This window comes from Octopus sinensis, linkage group LG23 (assembly GCF_006345805.1).
Source record: "Octopus sinensis linkage group LG23, ASM634580v1, whole genome shotgun sequence".
Classification (NCBI taxonomy): Eukaryota; Metazoa; Mollusca; class Cephalopoda; order Octopoda; family Octopodidae; genus Octopus; species Octopus sinensis.
Genome location: NC_043019.1, coordinates 26,576,414 through 26,597,894, shown reverse-complemented (window position 1 = coordinate 26,597,894; position 21,481 = coordinate 26,576,414). Strand labels below are relative to the sequence as shown.

Genomic DNA, 21,481 nt, shown 5'->3' with positions numbered 1-21,481 from the left:
CCTACAACGACGCCCTAGCAAAGTAAATAAAACAAAATAAATAAAAAATTTTACATAGGCGCAGGAGTGGCTGTGTGGTAAGTAGCTTGCTAACCAACCAGATGGTTCCGGGTTCAGTCCCACTACATGGCACCTTGGGCAAGTGTCTTCTGCTATAGCCCCGGGCCGACCAATGCCTTGTGAGTGGATTTGGCAGACGGAAACTGAAAGAAGCCTGTCGTATATATGTATATATATGTGTATGTTTGTGTTTGTCCCCCTAGCATCGCTTGACAATCGATGCTGGTGTGTTTACGTCCCTGTCACTTAGCGGTTCGGCAAAAGAGACCGATAGAATAAGTACTGGGCTTACAAAGAATAAGTCCCAGGGTCGATTTTCTCGACTAAAGGCGGTGCTCCAGCATGGCCGCAGTCAAATGACTGAAACAAGTAAAAGAGTAAAAGTAAATAATTTTTGGATCTTTTCCTTTTGAACGGCAGTTTTCAACACAATTTCTAGTTAACTAAACACTTTTGAACTTCGTATACTGGTAGAATGTGTTAGAATAAAACGTTTTTTGGATCTTTTCCTTTTGAACGGCACTTTGTAACATAATTTCTAGGTAACTAAAAAGTTTTAAATTTCGTATACTGGTAGAATGTGTTTATAAAACATCATTTTCTCTTGGCTTTATTGAAAAAATTCTATAGGTTGTAAGATATTTCGTTTGAAATTTCTTGCATTTCGGCAATTTTAACCAATCACTAACGTCCATTTAGGTAAATAACATTCTGTGCATAATGAATATGTCCCTCCTTTAAGAAACAGATTGGGTTTATTTACATTTGTGAAGAAAAAAAGATACCCTTCCCCAACCCCTAACCCTAACTAACCTTAACTCTAACCCTAAATCTAAAATAGATTGAAATGCAATAGATCGAGACTAGGGCCATAATTATTTCATTTGACACCGCTAGAAAAAAATCCCATTTTCCATAGCAGTGTCGTATGAAAGTGTCACCCATAATTATAACCCTAGTATCGATCTATTGCCCCTTCTCCCAAAATTTCAAGCTTTGTGCCTATGGTGGAAAGTATTATTATTATTATTACTAAGAAGGTGGCGAGCTGGCAGAACCGTTAGCATGCCGGGCAAAATACTTAGTGGCATTTCATCTGTCCTTACGTTCCGAGTTCAAATTCCGCTGAGGTCATCTTTGCCTTTGGTCCTTTCAGGGTCGATAAATTAAGTACTAGTGAAACACTAGGGTCGATGTAATCAACTAGACCCTTTCCTCCATATTTCAGGCCTTGTGCCTTTAGTAGAAAGGATTATTACCTCCGCCTTAGCGAAGGTGGAGTTATTGTTTTCAGTCATGTTTGTTACTTTGTTTGTCCATGGACAAGATATCTGATGAAACTTTCAGTGATGCCTGGCCTCGTAACTAGCATGAACTAATTAGATTTTGGTATTAATCCAGTTCTGGACAAGGATTCTGGATTATTTTCCCTATTTTTCTTTATTTAATTTTTGAGAGTGGTTGGGTTCATTTTCAGTATTCTCGATTGTGAGAGCAGTTGAGTTCATTTCTGATATTCTCATTTTAAAAATTATTTTTGGCTAATTGTTGAGAGGACATTGGGTTTTTATGGCTGAATGCCCTTCCTACTGCCAACCACTCTACACAGTGGACTGGGTGCTTTTTATGCGACACCAGCACCAGTGAGGTCTGCTTTGGCATGGGTTTTTATGACTGAATGCAATTCCTACTGCCAACCACTTTACACTGTGGACTGGGTGCTCTTTACATGACACCAGCACTGGTGAGGTCTGTTTTGGCATGGTTTGATGCCCTTCCTACTGCCAATCACTCTACACAGTGCTCTGGGTGCATTTTACATGAGACCAGCACTAATGAAATCTACTTTGGCTCTGCTCTATAAATTTATATTTCTTTCTCATTGATAGAATCAGTATTTTCTATGATAGTTTCTTAAATATTGTTTCTTTTCTGTTCACAGGCAATGTTAAACATTGCAAAAGTCATGTGTAAACCTGTTAGTGAAGTTCTCAAAGAAAGGCTTGTAAGCATCCAAGCGTCTTTCAAATCCAGTGTGACCTTAATGCATGAAACACTAAAAATGTTGGATCTGAGCCCTGAAGAAATTAACCTTGTTCAAGATGGAATTGGAAGTCTGAAGAAACTCATCCTGGCCACAGAACAAGATCTGCTTGACTGTGGTCTCAGCCGAGAAGTAGTTGTTAGGATACAGAGATTTTTCAGTTAAATCTTGAACCAAATGTTTCACAGACGAAAGTAAAGTTAAGCAGCTTAAGTGGTTGATGGACACTGGTTTATTAAAATAGATCTTATGTTTCTCTCTTATACTACATGACATATATATAAATAATTTGTTACTTTACTAAAAAATATAGACCAAATTTTCAATTTAATGTTTGACTGATTTCATGTTACACACAAAGCCAAAATATTGTGTGTATGTATATGTGTGGGCACATGTATATGCATGTGTGTATATGCATGTATGTATATGTGTGTGTGTGTATATATGTACATATATATAAACACATGCACATACATATACACATGTATAGACACACACACATGCACATACATATACACATGTATAGACACACACACACCCACACATATACATACACGCACACACACACACACACACACATTTATATAAGATCCGTATATGCCATTGGGGGACCCTCTGAATGATTGTGCAATCTGCTAGAAATATCCAAATCTTTCAAATTGTGTACCTTCTTGTATTTTATAAAAAAGGACATTGGATAATGAACTCCGAAATATACTGTTGGAATAAACAGTATGGTCATAACTGGAATGTCTTTGATCATAGGCTGAATTGAGGCTAATATATATTTAAATGTAAAACCTAATGAGCCATAACTAACTATTGTACAGTCTATAATTTTTACCATTCCACCCAAAGCTCTGTGTTCAGATTAATTTTACTTCTTCACAACTATATAAAGGAGCTTCTACAGCGTTGTCTGACTTCCTAGAAATAGTAGCTCAATCTCAAATCCCATCCTACTATCTTTAGAAAAGTAACAGGAAGGATATATTGGATAAAGTAGTCCAAAATAAAGTGCCTGATGATAGGTGATGGGCATGGCTAGAATGTCTTTGATCATTCATCTGCTTGATAAGAACTGACCTGAAACTCAGTTACTGGAATCAGTTTACAGGGATTTATTTATTTATTTCAGAGGTGAGGGTGGTCATGCTGGAATGACAGAAATGGTAGCTTTCTGAACTAAATATTTTGTTAAATTCCTTTACGTTCTCAGTTTACCTTGAGTTTACCTTCCATCATCTTGGCACTGATAAAATTAACAGCAGTCTAGTATACCAAGTTCAATTAAATCAGCTGTAAGCCCTTCCCCATCCGTATTTCTAGACTCATTCCTTGGTTAAAAGTTATTTATTTAAGCAAGTTCAAGACCTATGTTTTCACAAACGCTATCCTTGATGAGAAAATAAAAATCAGAAAGCCTAAATAACAACATTGAACTTGTTTTTCCCTTTCATTCCATTCCCAAAATAAATAATAAAAATGAAAGGGAGGTACTTATCACCATATCTATTCAACCATACGTACATTCCATTCCACTAATCAATATGTCTCAGATTAGTTCTGGATCATTCGTGAAGTTGAGGTCATCCCGCGCCCCTTATCTATGCTAGTATCTAGTATCAATTAGAACTGCGTATACTGAAATGACACATTAAGAATGTTTGCTGAGACACTAAATAAAGTTTTTATGTAAGATTATCAGTCAACAGATGCTTGTAAGACATTACAACCTAACTGAAATATATGTCATAAAGGTTCTGGCAGCAGATTGTTTCAAGAATTTCAAGGGTTTGGTATTGCTGTTAGTTGGAAAATAAATTTGCACCAGTCTATACTCATTTTCTCTTTCTATTTATTTTATTTTAAAATAGATTTTTTTTTTTGTTTTTTCCTAATCTTTTAGTAGAAAGGATTATTTCATTTAATTTTCAATGTCTTTCCTGTTTTAATGGTTTCAGTCATTAGACTGTGGCCATGCTGGAGCACTGCCTTAAAGAATTTTTAGTCAAATGAATTGACCCCTGTACTATTGTTGTTGTTTTGTTTTTTTTAAAGACTGGTTCTTATTCTGATGGTCTCTTTTGCTGAATCACTAAGTTACAGTTGTCATGTGGTGATGGGACAAAAACACACACACACATTCAATATTCTGTGAAGTGTTTAGTATAATATGTGAAACTTTATATATCAATGTACATATCATTATACATACATTATATATCATCATCTTTTAATGCCCACTTTTCTATGCTTCGATGGTTCAGATGGAATTTGTTGAGGCAGATTTTCTAAGGCTGGATACCTTCCTGTCACCAACCTTCACCTGTTTCCAAGCAACATAATATTTCCCCATAGCTAGACATGTTTGTCATGGGCGACTGGAAACCAGCATCCTCACTTTTATGATCCCGATGCTCGTTTGCAGCCGTCACAAGACGTTAAGACAAGGGAACACACACATACTTATATGGAATACTAGCAGTATCGCTCGGCATTGCTTGGGTTTGTAAGGGAAATAACTATATAAGCATTTTTAGAGAGTTACTTCCCTTATAGATGCCAATTCGGGCTTTCTTAGCCATTTCTGTTTTGGTGTCTTCAAGCCATGAAGTCGTTGTTCTAAAAGAACGCTGGTCTCCTTGACAACGCTTTACGACGTTGATTTCCTTACACTCCCTTTCCCACAGCTTCATGAGGGAGGGAAGAAGGGGGAGAAGCAAACAGGTGCAGGTGTGACCATGGACGCCAACTCCGCCGCCATCGACACACGAAAAATTATGCATTAAAATGGAATAAAAAATGATGTTAAATTATTTTTAAAATCGTAGACTCATCGTAGACGCGCGCTAATACTCAGACGGGCTCGATATTAATCACGACTATAAGATACCCGAATTTGGTTAAACTGCACCGCAAAATGTGGGAGTAGTTAGGAATCTAAATCGAAGGGGACAGACACACACAACTACAGTTTTATATATATAGATATGTACTCACACACATGCACGCACACACACACAAAACTGTTAATCCAGACATATTTTTCATTTCTCTCTCTTCATTGTCTTCCCTCTCTCCATTGTCTTCTTTTCTAGTTCCTCCCTGAAGAAGAGCAGAAGCTCGAAACATCAAAGACATTTCCATTTTCCCTGAGTGTCAAACTAATACACCTTGTTTGTTGCTCCCTCACCTCTGCCTCTGTTTTCTGTTTATTTTAATATTTTGACTGTGGCCATGCTGGAGCACCGCCTTTAATCGAGCAACTCAACCCCGGGACTTATTCTTTGTAAGCCCAGTACTTATTCTATCGGTCTGTGTATTTACAAATTATTCAGTTTCTTGTTTAATCAATTTTCAAACTGTATTTATTTTTTTCTATCTGTTCTTTAAATATAGTTTCAGTTTTTGTCCTTATGTTGGTGGGAGTGTTACAAACCTACACATGTATACACACACACTTAAATGCACACACATACATAAACACACACACAAAAGAACTGAATACAAGTAGAAACAGCTAAAAAAAAAAAAGTGAATTTTGTACTTTAGAAAATATATCCTGATTAGATTAAGAGGATGCACTTTTAAGATGAGTCCAGGGTCAGGTTACAGTGACATCTATATTCCTGTGTAAATAAAAACACCCACTCACAATGTTCCTGAAGGTCAGCAATGATCTCCCTCCATTACGAGTGGATGATCATCATATATATATATATATATATATATATATATACATATACATATGCATGTATGTATGTATGCATATATACTCTTTTACTCCTTTACACATTTCAGTCATTTGACTGTGGCCATTTTCGAGCACCAGCTTTAGTCAAACAAATCAACACCAGGACTTATTCTTTGTAAGCCTAGTATTTATATTATTGGTCTCTTTTGCCAAACCACTAAGTTACGGAGGTCATAAACACACCAACATCGGTTGTCAAATGATGGCGGGAAGACAGACACAAAGACACACATAAATATATGTACATATATATGTAGACGATAGGCTTGTTTCAGTTTATGTCTTGCCAAATTCACTCACAAGGCTTTGGTTGGTTCGAGGCTATAGTAGAAGACACTTGCCCAAGGTGCCACACAGTGGGACTGAACCCAGAACCATGTGGTTGGGAAGCTAACTTCTTACCACATAGTCTTTTTTAAAAATTTTCTCAGCCATTTGACAGCAGCCATGCTGAGGCACCACCTTGAAAGGTTTTAGTTGAATGAATTAACACCAGGACTTATTTTTTTTAACCTAGTATTTATTCTCTCGTTGTCGTTTGCTGAACAGCTAAGTTACAGGTACGTAAACACACCAGCACTGATTGTCAAGTGATGATGGGGAACAAACACAGACACAAAGATACACATACATATGTATATATATATATATATATATCTATAAATATATATATGATGGACTTCTTTCTGTTTCCACCTACCAAATCCTCTCACAACACTTTGGTCAGCCCAAGGCTATAGTAGAAGACACTTGCCTAAGGTGCCATGCAATGGGACTGAACCTGGAACCATGTGGTTGGGATATATATATATATACATATGTACATGTAAAGTGCTTCCACACAGTCTCTGTCCACCAAATTCATTTGATTATGAACGGAACATGCACATCGCATGAGCAATGTAATTTAGAAGAATTTGGAAAACTGTTTAGTACTTACGGTCCTGTTTGGAAAACTCCTTGAAACTGCTTATTGATGTTCGCATCATAATCCAATGAAATCGTGTAATTAAAACCAGCTCGAAAAGTAGAATTAACAAGTTGAAAAGTTATCGTTTGGTCCTCCTCGGTGATCATAAATTTCAAAATTTGGTTGGAACTGATTTCTGAAATCACCACAGTCTCTTTAATCACAAAAATTCCAATACTATTAAGCACTACCTTAGAACTGCTGTTGGTACATCGCATAAGTAACTCCATGTTACCATACATAATGCCTGAGCCCATATCAGGATCAAGTTCCAGGGTGTATTTTACTGGGAATAACGCCGCAAGATCTTCGACCACCTCCTCCTCTGTAAGTAGAATAAAAAAAAAAGTTGTTGGGTTAGATGTGAGGGTAACTAAAGAGAGGCGGTGAGCTGGCAGAAACGTTAGCACGCCGGGTGAAATGCTTAGTGGTATTTCATCTGCGTTACGTTGTGAGTTCAAATTCCGCCGAGGTTGACTTTGCCTTTCATCCTTTCGGGGTCAATAAATTAAGTACCAGTTATGCACTGGGGTCGATGTAATCGACTTAATACCTATGTCTGTCCTTGTTTGTCCCCTCTGTGTTTAGCCCCTTGTGGGTAATAAAGAAATAGGTAACTAAAGAGAGGAGGAAGACAGTGACGATGAAGAAGGGGATGAAGAAAAGAGGAAGAAGAGTGTTGATGACAGTTTTGGGAGGCAGCCATCTTAAAAACCTTTCTTGGGGTAATTTAAAACACTGCACAGATATGGTTGAGGCTCCTGATATCTCTCTGACCTTTGGGACCTACTTAAGAATCTTCAGTGTCAAAGCAGAATTCATTTCCTAACTCGATCTAGCATTATGGATAGTCTGTGACTTTTCTTGGCTTTGGTATGTAGTCATCTTTACTAGAAAAGCTCATCCCACAGGACTGGCAGGATTTTACATTTATCCTTCGATGGCATCTCTATGTTGTGATGTTTGCCATAAAAGCAGTGGTTGCAGTACAAGGCATCTTCTTTATCTTCATTCAAATTCGTTGGTACCAACGAATTTGAATCGTCAGCCATTTTGGATTTCAATGACAGAAGTTGATTGTTATTACCATGAGGTGGGCTGCGATTGGTGGACGAAGGTCACACGGTGTCGTGAGCTACTCCTGCTTAGACAACATCGTACGCATCAACAGACATAAAAATGCACCCACACCACCCCCAATCCCAGTCTGCAACCGCCGAAATCCCACCATGTGCCCTCTAGAAGGATCTTGTCTCTCGAGAGTCATAGTATACAGAGCCACCCTTACACGATCCGATGGCATTACTCGGCATTATACGGGTATGACAGCTAATAATTTCAAAGGAAGATACTCCCAACATATGCACACGTTCAGATCCAGGGATAGAGAGACCTCTACTTCCCTGTCTCGTTTTCTCTGGAGACTCCGTGATTTCCAAGATGAAATACCCAGCATCAAGTGGACTATTGTCGACAGAGCGCCATCATATTCACCTGGTGCCCCCAACTGCCAGCTCCGCCTCTGCGAAAAGCTGCATAGCCTCTAATAACCTGCAGTATCCCTCAACAAGAAATACGATTTATCCTATTGCTGTCACCAGAGATATACCCTTCTGGCAAATTTCAGGGCTCTGACTGCCAAGAACCCGGTTATACCATCTTAGCATCAGCTGCTACTCTGCACCAAGGTCGCTGCTACCAACCAACCCCTAATGCTTACCAATCCTCAACGCTTGTTTTGTGTTTGTATACGCGTGTGCGCTAATGCACATGTGCACGCGCACACTAGTATGCATGCATACATGCATGCGACTATACATATGTATATATGAATGAAAACGCATGTGTGTGCGCGCACGTGTGTGCAGACGTGCGCGTGCAGCACAGTAGAGACGTCGGGTCACTCTTGGTGCTACTGTCAACCTGTAACCCAGTACAACCTGTTGCAAGGTCGGGTCATTGGCAACGCAAGAGTCAGCTAGGTAAGGAAGGTGATTTTCATTGAACATACATATGCATACATACAATCACCCACACACATATACATACACACAATCATACAAACGTAATACATACATACATGCGTACATAGGCATACATAGAATCACACATACACATACACGAATACATACACAATTACATACACACAATGTACACATGTAACCATACATACTCATACACATACCCACACATACATACAATCTACAAGCATACATAGATATAATCATATACGCATACATACACACATACATATACAGTCATACAAACACATAAATACATTCATACACATACATATACATACATATTTGCATACGCAAATATGTATCTGTACAATTTACATATGTACTGTGGAAACGCAAAGGCCCAGTGGTTAGGGGAGCGGACTTGCGGTCGTAGGATTGTGGTTTCGATTCTCAGACCGGGTGTTGTGAGTGTTGATTGAGCAAAAACACCTAAAGCTCCACGGGCTCCGGCAGGGGGTGGTGGCGAACCCTACTTTTTAACCACAACTTTCTCCTATTCTTTCTTCCTGTTTCTGTTGCACCTGTATTTCAAAAAGGGGCCAGCCTTGTCACACTGAATCTACCCGAAAACTATGTTAAGGGTACACATGTCTGTGGAGTGCTCAGTCACTTGCACGTTAATTTCACGAGCAGGCTGTTCCGTTGATCGGATCAAATGGAACCCTCGTCGTCGTAACAGACGGAGTGCCACGATACATATGTACAAAATTTACACATATACATATGTGCAAACACATATACATATCTGCAACCATACACATACATACACGCATTCATATACACATGATAGTTTAAACTTTTCAACACCTCTTCTCCTTTTTTATGTATTCAGTGGCAGTGGGGGTTGGGTGGGTTAGCTACTGGGTGATAAAAATCCAGATGAGGCCCTTCTTGATAGAGAGGAAAGGTGCGTGCGTTTAAGTGTAGATAACAGCTTGATCTAACTGTAAAGGTGGCTTTATCTTGCTAGGTTTTGACCTTTAAACACATATCTTACATGTGTTCTGATTAAGAAGAAAAATGGGAGAGGTTTCTGTCCGTTTTACATTTGTGGGCGAGGTTTATATATGATTGCACACGGTATGGGTGTGTGGTAAGGAGCTTGCTTTACAACCACATGGTTCCAGGTTCAGTCCTATTGTGTGGTACCTTGGGCAAGTGTCTTCTACTATAGCCTTGGGCAGGCTAAAGCCATGTGAGTGGGTTTGGTAGACGGAAAAGCCCATTGTATGTGTATATATATATATATATATATTCTCTAGTTTCAGCTCAGAGCTGTGGACATGCTGATGCACCGCCATTTTGCTACACTGTTATTACTAAGAGCCTCCTCTAATATGTGGCACTTGGTGAAGCATGGAGTTTGATATAGCTACCTTCATTTGCACCTCTTGACGCGAGGTAGGTTCATCTGGGACTCTCGACAGGAAGAGGTTCAGCTTTGATTTAAAAACCCCTACATCTACTTTGTGCAAGTTCCTCAGACTCTTTGAGAGAATATTAAAAAGCTGTGGGCCCTTGAAACCCAGGCTGTTGTAGTAAATGATCCTGAAGCGTGATGGCATTGCTGGGACCTTTGGCACTATGCAGTGTCGTCCCGTTCTGGTATTGGTGTAGCTTTCAATGCCAAAATTTGGCTCAATTCCTTCCAGGATCTTCCGGATATATATTACTGCATACCTCTCCCGTCTTCTCTCCGGGGAGTAAAGTCTTAACAGTTTCAACCTTTCCCAGTAGCTGAGCTGTTGCAAAGAGACGATCTTCTTTTTGAATCTTCTCTGGATTACCGGTGTACTCTGTAAGTTTCATATTCAGTTTTGGATGCTGGTAGTGCAGGGCTTGGAATTTTTCAGCATTAAACTGCATATTATTATCCTCAGCCCATCTGTAAATTGAGTCCAACTCCTGCTGCAGGTGTGCAACATCGCTGGGGTTCTGTATTTTCTGCGAGACTTTCGTATCATCTGCATAGCTTGCAAGGGTGGCTATCCGGGCATTTGATGGCATATCTGAGAGGGCCACTATAAAAAGCAGTGGTCCCAAGACAGTGCCCTGTGGAACACCGCTCACTATTTGTGTGTTCATAGAGGTGGCTCCATTAGCCACTACTGCCTGACTCCTATCTTTCTGAGAAGATGCATTGCAAACCTATGAAACAGGAATTTGATGTTAAAATTAGCAACTTCCGTCACTACATGAGCTAAGAAGAACCCAAGAAAGTGGATTATTTAATGAGCAACATGAGCATGTGGATGATACACTTATAAACTTTGACATGTCGCTAAGTGAACTGTAGAACGAAACAGCACAAAAACTATTTTTAATGTAAGCGACAGGATATCAACAAGCAAGATTTTACAGAAGCGCTTTTGGTGAGTGGTAGATGGGATTAAATTCCTGTTAATGATAATTTTATTCAATTACTTTCAAAACGATGCTTGAAGTTTACTTCCCTGCTGGTGGTTTTGTTGGCGTCAGTTAAATCGCCAGATTCTTTTACTTGTTTCAGGCATTTGACTGCAGCCGTGCTGGAGCAACACTTTGAAGGATTTTAGTCGAACAAATCGACTCCAGGGCTTTTTTTTTTTAAACCTATTACTTATTCCATCAGCCTCTTTTTGATGAACCGCTAAGTTGTCAAGCAGTGATGGTAGGACAAACACAAACACAAACATACGCAGACACACACACACACACATTTCCAAGAGAAATGTGAGTTATTATTTATCGATAATAATCTGTAAATATGTGTAACAATTAATATAAAAAACTAGCAGTATCGCCCGGCGTTGCTCGGGTTTGTAAGGGAAATAACTATAAAGCATTTTTAGAGAGTTATAGCCAAAAAATAGCAAAAACAATGGAAAAAAAATTATGGTAAATTTTTTTTTAAATCGTTCACTCATCGTAGACATTTTTAGAGAGTTACTTCCCTTATATAATAGCGAAAAAATGCATTAAAATGGAAAAAAATAATGGTAAATTGTTTTTAAAATCGTAGACGCGCGCTAATACCCAGAAGGGCTCAATATGAATCACAACTATAAGATACCCGGTTTTGGTTAAACTGCACCGCAAAATGTGGGAGTAGTTAGGAATCTAAATCGTAGGAGACAGACACTCACACAACTTCACTTTTATATATAAAGATAACTTTTATAACTTAGTATTTCAGTGAGAGACATGAGGTTGATGAGAAGGACAGAGATTTTGAATATTTGATGGAATGTTAGATAATGACACTCGCATTTCACTGTTAAGCATTTTCAAGTTTCCACGTTTCGATGTCTTTAAGTTTAGCGTTACTGAAAAAGATGCTTCGCAAGTGCGTGCAGTAGAAAACTGCAAAAGAATTTGTAAAGCTTTATTATGTTTTTTTTTTTAGCTAGGTTTGGATGCTTCTTTGAAACATGAAGCCAAAAGATCTGTAAATTCGCTTTTTTCATAAATCAATAACAGACACCGAGTACTCTTGATTTCAGCTAGGTCTTCTTTTTTTTGGTAAGTGAAAAATCAATCGTTACAGTTGAAAGAAATGGATTTCTGATCCAATCGTATTTTTGGATTTCAATATTTGGGAAATAATAATCAAGTTTTACTCTAAGCAATGTTAAACGGTCAACATTTAACGAGATGATCTCATATTTTAGCTCGTATTCACAAGTTTTGGAAAACATTTCAAAATTTCTTCCTTTTACTTTACGCTTCCAAATTGTCTTTCATAGCACAAATTTTATCAGCCGATGTTAAGATATTTTCTGCTTTTCCCTGTATACTTGTGTTAATTTTATTCAAATGTTCAAATATGTCCGAAAGATTTGCCAATCTGATGCACCAAAGTTCATCTTGAATCAGATTGTGAATTTCATTCTACTCTTTTACTTGCTTTAATCGTATGACTGTGGCCATGCTGGAGCACCGCCTTTAGTTGAGCAACTCGACCTCAGTACTTATTCTTTGTAAACCTAGTACTTATTCTATCGGTTTCTTTTGCCGAACCACTCAGTTATGGGGACGTAAACACACCAGCATCGGTTGTCAAGCGATGTTGTGGGGACAAACACAGACACACAAACACATATATATACGTATATACGACGGGCTTCTTTCAGTTTCCGTCTACCAAATCTACTCACAAGGTTTTGGTCGGCCCGAGGCTATAGTAGAAGACACTTGCCCAAGGTGCCACGCAGTGGGACTGAACCCGGAACTATGTGGTTGGTAAGCAAGCTTCTTACCACACAGCCACTCCTACGCCTATTCTGTTGATTTTCTTCAAAAAGTTTAAGCATCATTTCTCTCAATTCTTATACACGACAAATCACACAACCTTTTGAAAGCCAACGAACCTTCGTGCGTAGCAGAAGTTTCTTGAAATTTGTTCCCACTTCTTCACAAATATGAGCATATAAGCTTGATTTAAGAGGTCTACTTTTGATGTAATTGACCATTTGAACCACTTCATTTATAATTCTTCGTAACTCATCTTCAACAATTTGCGCAATTTACGATTCTCCATGCAAAAAAACAATGAGTAATTATAATATTTGGATTCTCTTCTTTTGCTAAATTTATAAAACCTTTTATTGACCCTGCCATCGAGGGTGCGCCATCTGTGAATATTCCTACACAGTTTGACCATAACAAATTATTTTCCTTCATGAAGAAATTTAAAGCTTGAAAATTGTCTTCAATTCTAGTTCTCAGTAGAAGTTCTAGACAACACAAGAATTGCTCAATAATTCTGTCATTACGAATAAAAACGTATAAAACCCATCAATTGTGCTTAACCCACTGACATCTGTTGATTCGTCTAACTGCAATAATATTCTTCATTTGCCCTTTCGTTACTATATTTCTGACCAAAATACACCCCTCATGAGTTTCAATTAAATTCTAAAATAATCATGAATCTAGGCTTGTTTCATTAAATAACTGTAACTTTTTTACTTATCAACATATTAATGTGATATTTGGAACATAATTAAAGAAAGGGTTCTTAATCAATTCTATTGCATAACTTTTGTCTCAAAGTGACTTTAATTACAGGTAAATCCAGGTAAATTGAGCAAAAGGTAAAAATATTAAAATTTTTAATTGAGCAAAAGGTAAAAATATTAAAATTTTGTTTAAACATCACCATAGAAAATGAATCATCAGCTAATATTCAAATGGGTATGCAACAAAATTTTGATAAAGAAGAATTGTGCACATCACTATATCATCAGTTGAATTTAATGCACAACAGGTGTACCATAAATGTGGAATAAAGTGAAATACTGGAATCCACCGCAAGTTTGACCGAACTAAAGAAATCGGTCAAAAAATAATATACGGCCCTGATTATAGTATAGAAGTGATAAATTCCAGACCACATCGTTCCCTAGGCCATGCTGACTAACATTATTTTCCCTGTATAAAAACTAAATCCACGCAGTACCCAGTATTTGCTTCACAAATTTTCCGAAATTTGAACCCCCATTTTGTGTTTGTTTACATTTTGCGTAGGTTTGTTTCCGCATTGATCGCTTCAAACAATAATTTCCAGACCACATCATACTCTAAGCCATGCTGACTAACATTAGTTTCCCTGTATAAAAACTAAATCCACAACAGTACCCAGTATTTGCTTCACAAATTTTCCAATTCAGAATCAAAGCTTGATAACATGAAACTCCAATCCATTTTCAAAGTTGAAGAGAAATCGATGCCGAAAAAAATGTGGAAAAAAATCTACCAAAATTCAGGGAATTAAAATTACACGTCGATCTTTGTACAAAACTGTAGATGAACTGTTTACGAAGCATAATCACGTGTTTTCACGAATGTACTAAAGAGATTTGCTCTGATATTCTCATTTAAATATGAAGAGGTAAAATCGGACGGCTTCGGGCGGTTTGGTCACATTAACCAAAATTTTTTTCGGGCGGCTTTGGGCGGTTTGGTAACGAAAGGGTTAATGTCATTAGACATCTTGAATTCATCTTCCAATTGTGTTATCTGCCAGAGAAATTTTATTAACTTCTGCCTCAAATTCGGGTCCAAATATTGTTCGAACAATCACACAGCAAAATTCCTTTCAGCAATACTATATCGTTCCTTGTTTTTGGAAATTATTTGAGCAACTAAGTAACTTGTCCCTTGAGCTTTGTCTGATGTCTTCATTCTCTTTGTGAACATCGAAGCCTGCTTTTTTTTTTTTTTTTTTTCTTAGATATTTTGAAAGTCCAATGAAGTATTCCACAGGCTTTGTTGACAAATTTCCCTGCCTAGTACTGAAATGACACTTTGTTTGGTACCATACTTTCGTTTGCAAGTATATCCCCACAAACTAAACACAGGGGACTGGGGTTGTTTTCATTTCCAGAAAATGTGAATCCCAGTTTTATATAATCTTTGTTGTATAAACGAGGCTTAAACATTTTTCCTGTGCCCTTCTCACTCACTGATGCAGGGCGTTCAACAGTCGTTTGAGTGGTTTCCTTTGTAGCTGCTGAATTTTGTTCATTGGAAATGTCTTCTTCTGAATTTAGTGGAGGCAAATGGCCTAGTGGTTAGAGCAGCGGACTCCCGGTCGAGGGATCGCGGGTTCGAATCTCAGGTCGAGCGATGTGTGTGTTTATGAGTGAAACACCTAAGCTCCACGCGGCTCCGACAGAAGGTAATGGCGAACTTCTGCTGACTCTTTCGCCACAAATTTTTCTCACTCTTTCCTCCTGCATCCAGCAGCTCACTTGCGACGGACCGGCGTCCCGTCCAGGCGGGAAACCTATACTCCAATGAAACCGGGAAACCAGCCCTTACGAGCCACCATTCACGGCTCGAGAAGGAACAAACAACAACATGGGTAATTTAAATACAATTTATGAATGAAACTGAGTTATCATAAAGTTATGATAACTAAACATGTAATTAATATCACCATCAGTAATCACGATAAAATTAGAAATGGCATGTTGCATTTAATTAGAACATCCGGTTCCTTAATGAACAAAGGGACAAGTGTGGCAAGAGTTTTATTGTGATTTCATAATTATTAGTTCACCCTCAGTAATGCGTAATACCATTATAGGTAAGCAATAAATGCTGGCAATTTGAAACCAGTTGCAGTGTATTCACTAAAACAGGTGCGGATTTGAACATTTTTTAATCGATTTTAAATTTACTTCAGACAATAGCGCTTTGCAATATTCTTTTAGACTGAATGAAATATAATGAAAACGTGCGTTATGTAATGAAAGTTACCCGTGGCTTTTTTTTTTTTAATCTCGCCTCCAAACATTAAGTAAGAAACGATAGCCGGTAGGTACATGCATTGACATGTTCGCTATGCTAATAAACAGATTCTGAAAAGTTGAAACAAATTGGTATTGGGTATTCTATATATTGGTTTTCCGTACGTTCGTGACACACCTACGCCATGCTGGCGATACGCTAATTATGATGTAGGGGAGTTCGATTCCCAGACCGGGCTGTATATTGTGTTCTTGAGCAAGACACTATTTTGTGTTGCACCTGCATCCTGTTTCATCGCCATATTCTGCAATAGTTACCTTCATTTTACCAACATGATGAAACAAAACGGAGGGAGATGGTTTAAATCAGGAGCTTTCAACTGGGCTCCATATGGCCCCTGAGGGTCCATATAAGATTTTTGGGGTTCCACACAGCAAAATAGTCAATTGGGTACCCACAAGAGTATTTGAAGGACCTCTGAAAAATTTTACTATAGATGTATATAGTGTTGCGTATTGCAAGAAACAGCGAGGTTTCTTCAATGTTTAACATCGATCAACCTACACAAGTTAATGTGCGAAAAACAAAATTGGAATTTTTAAAGAAGTTTCTAAAGAACTAGTTTTTAAACATTGAATAGTCATGGGAGTCCACCAGAATAAAATAGTTCGGGCTGAAGCATTTTTAAGGATTTAAGGATAGATAGAAGAAAAAAATGGTTGAGTATTTTCTCTTTACTCCGCCGGTTACGACGACGAGGGTCCCAGCTGATACGATCAACGGAACAGCTTGCTCGTGAGATTAACGTGCAAATGGCTGAGCATTCCACAGACACGTGTACCCTTAACGTAGTTCTCGGGGATAATCAGCGTGACACAGAGAGTGACAAGGCTGACCCTTTGAAATACAGGTACAACTCATTTTTGCCAGCTGAGTGGACTGGAGCAACGTGAAATAAAGTGTCTTGCTCAAGGACACAACGCGTCGCCGGGAAACGAACTCACAACCTTACGATCATGAGCCGAATGCCCTAACTACTAAGCCACGCGCCCTCACTGAGTATTTTAAGGGTCCATGAAAAAGTCTTGTTTTAGATGTCTGTATTGTTAAAAAAAAAACACACACACAGCAAGGTTTCTTTCTCTGGCACTTCTCTACACAAGTTAACGTGAGAAAAAAAAATAAAATAGGAATTTTTAAAGAAATTTCTATAAAAGTAGTTTTAAAACATTGAATGGCCATGGCGGGGTGGGGCCACCAGAATAAAACAGTAATCATAGATAAAAAAAAAAAAAATGGTTGAGAACCCCTGCTTTGAATAAATAAATAAGCAATGATAGTGAGGTTTTGTTTTCCAAGAAAAACGTCGGCTGAGATAAACCTCTTACTTTACTTATCTGTAATCTATAATGTTGATAACAATGTCGTGAAACAGCAACTGAGACTACTACTACTAGCATCATCATCACCACCACCACCACCACCACTACTACTACTACTACTACTACTACCAATGCTATTACTACTACTGCTCCTCCAAATAAAATCACTACTACTACTACTACAATGTATCGGTTTATTTTGTCGAACGGCTAAATTGCAGGAATGTAAACAAACCAACATCGGTTTTCAAGTGGTGGAGCAGGGAGAAAGTGCGCGCTCGTCCGTATGTCTGTGTCCGTGTGACGGGCTTCCGCACAGTTTTCTTCTCTCGAAATTCACTCACACAAGACATCAGTCGCCCCCCCCCCCCAGGAGCTGTAGCAGAGAAGAAGATGCCACATAGTGAAATTGAACCGGAAACCACGTGGTTTACAAAGCAAGCATTTTAACCACCGAGCAACCCCTGCCGCTGGAACGATTATTTAAAAGAAACGGAGACATCGGATAATGTAATGAGGATTACTCAATTCCTAATGAAAGATGGAAATGGATGGGGTGGGCACGGCTCGAGTGAATTTTGGTCCCTTAATCTCCATCTTGACCAAGGTGGACGTAGAGCTAAGTAGCAATAGTGATACACAACCAAATAGTATAAGGTTGGTTGGTGTATTAAGTGTAACGGGGGTGGGGGAGAGATTAACTGTAACGGAATACATTGAAGTAAATTATTGTTGTTGGTATTGTTTTTTAACCCAAGGTTGTCTCTGATCCAGCTGACCAATAATCAAAGACCTCCCTAACATGACCAACCTGTCCATGTTTTCACGCTATATATATATATATAAAGACGAAGACAGGTGTATGAACAACAAGCAAGTGTATTAGTTTGACGCTCGGGAAAAATGAAAAAAGTATTTTATGTTTCGAGCCTACGCTCTTCAGCAGAAAGGAATAAGAGGAAATAAACAGAGATAGAGAGAATGAAAAACGTCTTGTAGAGTTCAGCGGTCCAAAATTAGTGAATGGAGTAGATGTGTAGCCTGGATTTTATCAACTGTGTTCCCTAATTCTGGATTTTTTATTCGCATACACATCAACCCCAGCTGCTAACCGTGGACTATAAAATAACTTTTTTCAGCTTATTGAACTTTCGATACGGGGAAACTTTACAACCCTCTACGTTAAGAAACCGCTACTGTTCCTGAAAGTTGTTTTCTATACCTTCTACAGACTGCTTGAAGCTTACTGACTTCCTACACCACGATCCTTGGATCTTACTTTTACTTGTATATCTATTATATAAAATCTGTTCTGTGTGTGTGTGTGTTCTAGGATCTCGGGCATCCTCCATCCGATTGCACTCAATTTTGATACGTAGATACCGACGGTATCAGGGCGTGTATAAGTCTTGAAAAAATTGCAAAAATCGATTCCAGGTAAGAAAGCGATTGATAAAGCCGTGGGAACGTGCATTTGTACGCGCAAATACATCAGCTGTTGCGATCGATACTACGCGTACGCGAGAAAAATGAACGTGCAGTTTGTGCAAAAAAAAAAGCCGGCTGGCTTGAAATAATGCCACAAAATGCAGTATATATAGGCGCAGGAGTGGCTGTGTGGTAAGTGGCTTGCTAACCAACCACATTGTTCTGGGTTCAGTCCCACTGCGTGGCATCTTGGGCAAGTGTCTTCTGCTATAGCCCCGGGCCGACCAATGCCTTGTGAGTGGATTTGGTAGACGGAAACTGAAAGAAGCCTGTCGTATATATGTATATAAGTGGGTGTGTATATGTTTGTGTGTCTGTGTTTGTCCCCCTAGCATTGCTTGACAACCGATGCTGGTGTGTTTACGTCCCCGTAACTTAGCGGTTCGGCAAAAGTGACCGATAGAATAAGTACTGGGCTTACAAAGAATAAGTCCCGGGGTCGATTTGCTCGACTAAAGGCGGTGCTCCAGCATGGCCGCAGTCAAATGACTGAAACAAGTAAAAGAGAAAAGAGAGAATATTTAAGAGACCAAAAAAAATGGTGGGTATGTGGTAAGTAGCTTGCTTACCAATTACATGGTTCCGGGTTCAGTCCTGTCGTGTGTATATATATATATGTATATGTGTTTGTGTGTCTGTGTTTGTCCCCCCAACATCACTTGACAACCGATGTTGGTGTGTTTACATCCCCGTAACTTAACGGTTCGGCAAAAGAGACGGATAGAATAAGTACTAGGCTTGCAAAGAATAATAAGTCCCAGGGTCGATGATTTTGTTCGACTAAAAAAGGCGGTGCTCCAGCATGGCCGCAAGTCAAATGACTGAAACAGATAAAAGAATAATAATAAACAAACGACGACGGGCTGACATTCGAGGAAGAACTTAGCTACGATTTCTAGTTGGTTGAAGAAACTTTGTAACAAATATGCATGTGGCTGAAAGAGGAGGAGGAGGAGGAAGAAACAATAATTTGAACTGGAGTGGTGGTGGGGGCGGGGGTGTTGTTGTTGTCGAGGGGGAGGAGGAGGAGGAGTGAATGGAAAGATGGAAGGGGGTGGTTGGGACCAAACGTAAATATGAGAAACAAAGCGCGGCTTGTAGAGAACCTAATTTAAATAATTAAAATGTGAATATATTTTGTTTTAATTTTTTTTTATTGTTAATTAACACAATTTTTGGAACCGTTAGGAAGAGAAATAAAACCTGTATAACTACTATTTTGTTGATTTGCTTTTTTTTTTCTTTTTTTTTTGTCAGTGAGGTTAATTAATTAGGCTTCAAATTTTAGTACAAGGCCAGCAGTTTCGAAGGAGGGGGGTCAGGTCGATGACATCGACTTCATTGTTCAACTGGGACTTCTTTTTATGAACTCTGAAAGAATGAAAGGCAAAGTCGAATTTGAACTCCGAACGTAATGACGGACGAAGTGCTGCTAAGCATTCTGCTCGGCGCGTTAACCACTCTGCCACCTCGTCGCCTAGTTATTCTTCTGTTTGTTTCAGTCATTTGACTGGAGCACCGTCTTTAGTCGAAGAAATCCACCCGAGGACTTATTCTTTCTAAGCCTAGTGCTTATTCTATCGGACTCTTTTTGACGAACCGCTAAGTGACGGGGACGTAAACACACCAACATCGGTTGTCAAGTGATAGTGGGGGGGGCAATCACAGACGCAGATAGCAAGTATATTCTTGTATATGATAGATAGATAGATAGATAGATAGTCAGAAAATGGAGAAGACCTCGGATTGACAATCACATTGATTGGACCATATTTATAGCTGTTTTAATGGTGCCCCAGCATGGCCACAGCTCGTGAGCTGAAACTAGATAAAATAAAATAAAACATATAGATGACGTAACAAATCTTACGGCCGTTTCCGCAACCAATGCCGGTTATAATACGGGTAACTGATACCGATAATACATACGGATATTTTATCCCTTAGTCGGTTATATAACCACTAACTCTGTTTACATATATATGTGTGTGAGTACGATACTAACCCAAACTACAGTCTCTGAAACCGTTTATCGACACACCATAGTTACTTACCTTAATTAGTGGTCGTCACGTGATGACACCTTAACCCATTAAGTCCCAGAATACTTAAATTTCTGAATATTACTTTTAAATTTTTAGAAATGATTGAAAACAGGTTAAAATGAAAAAAAAAACTCCTTTACTTCAAGTAGAAATGGAAATACTTGGTGTCCTATAAATAGGACACTGACACAATGTGATATAGCTTATTTAATGTTCTCGTTTAGTGTCCTATTTATAGGACAGTGGGACTTAATGGGTTAAATAGTCTTCGTCACGTGACAGTATACAGACACACTGAACACCAACGAAGCGTAGCCTGCCTGTGGGTCTGGTAGACGGAAATTGAAAGAAGCCCGTTATACAGGGTGACCCCCCCCCCCACTCCAAAAAAAAATGGGAACCGTTGAAAAAAACCAACAAAAAACAGGAAAATGTCACCGAATCTTGGGATGGCACGGTTACCGAACAAATC

At 38.8% G+C, this 21,481-nt stretch overlaps 1 protein-coding gene across 2 annotated transcripts in view; it reads right to left on the bottom strand.

Moving 5' to 3' along the window:
• The window catches only part of LOC115223670 (leucyl-cystinyl aminopeptidase-like), a 102,010-nt gene that overhangs the window by 77,902 nt on the left and 2,627 nt on the right, over positions 1-21,481 (bottom strand). For both annotated transcript variants that reach the window (XM_029794343.2, XM_029794344.2), the window contains exon 2: positions 6,805-7,159. In XM_029794343.2, the coding sequence (XP_029650203.1) occupies positions 6,805-7,159 (355 nt within the window). The remainder of the gene's footprint in view (positions 1-6,804; positions 7,160-21,481) is intronic.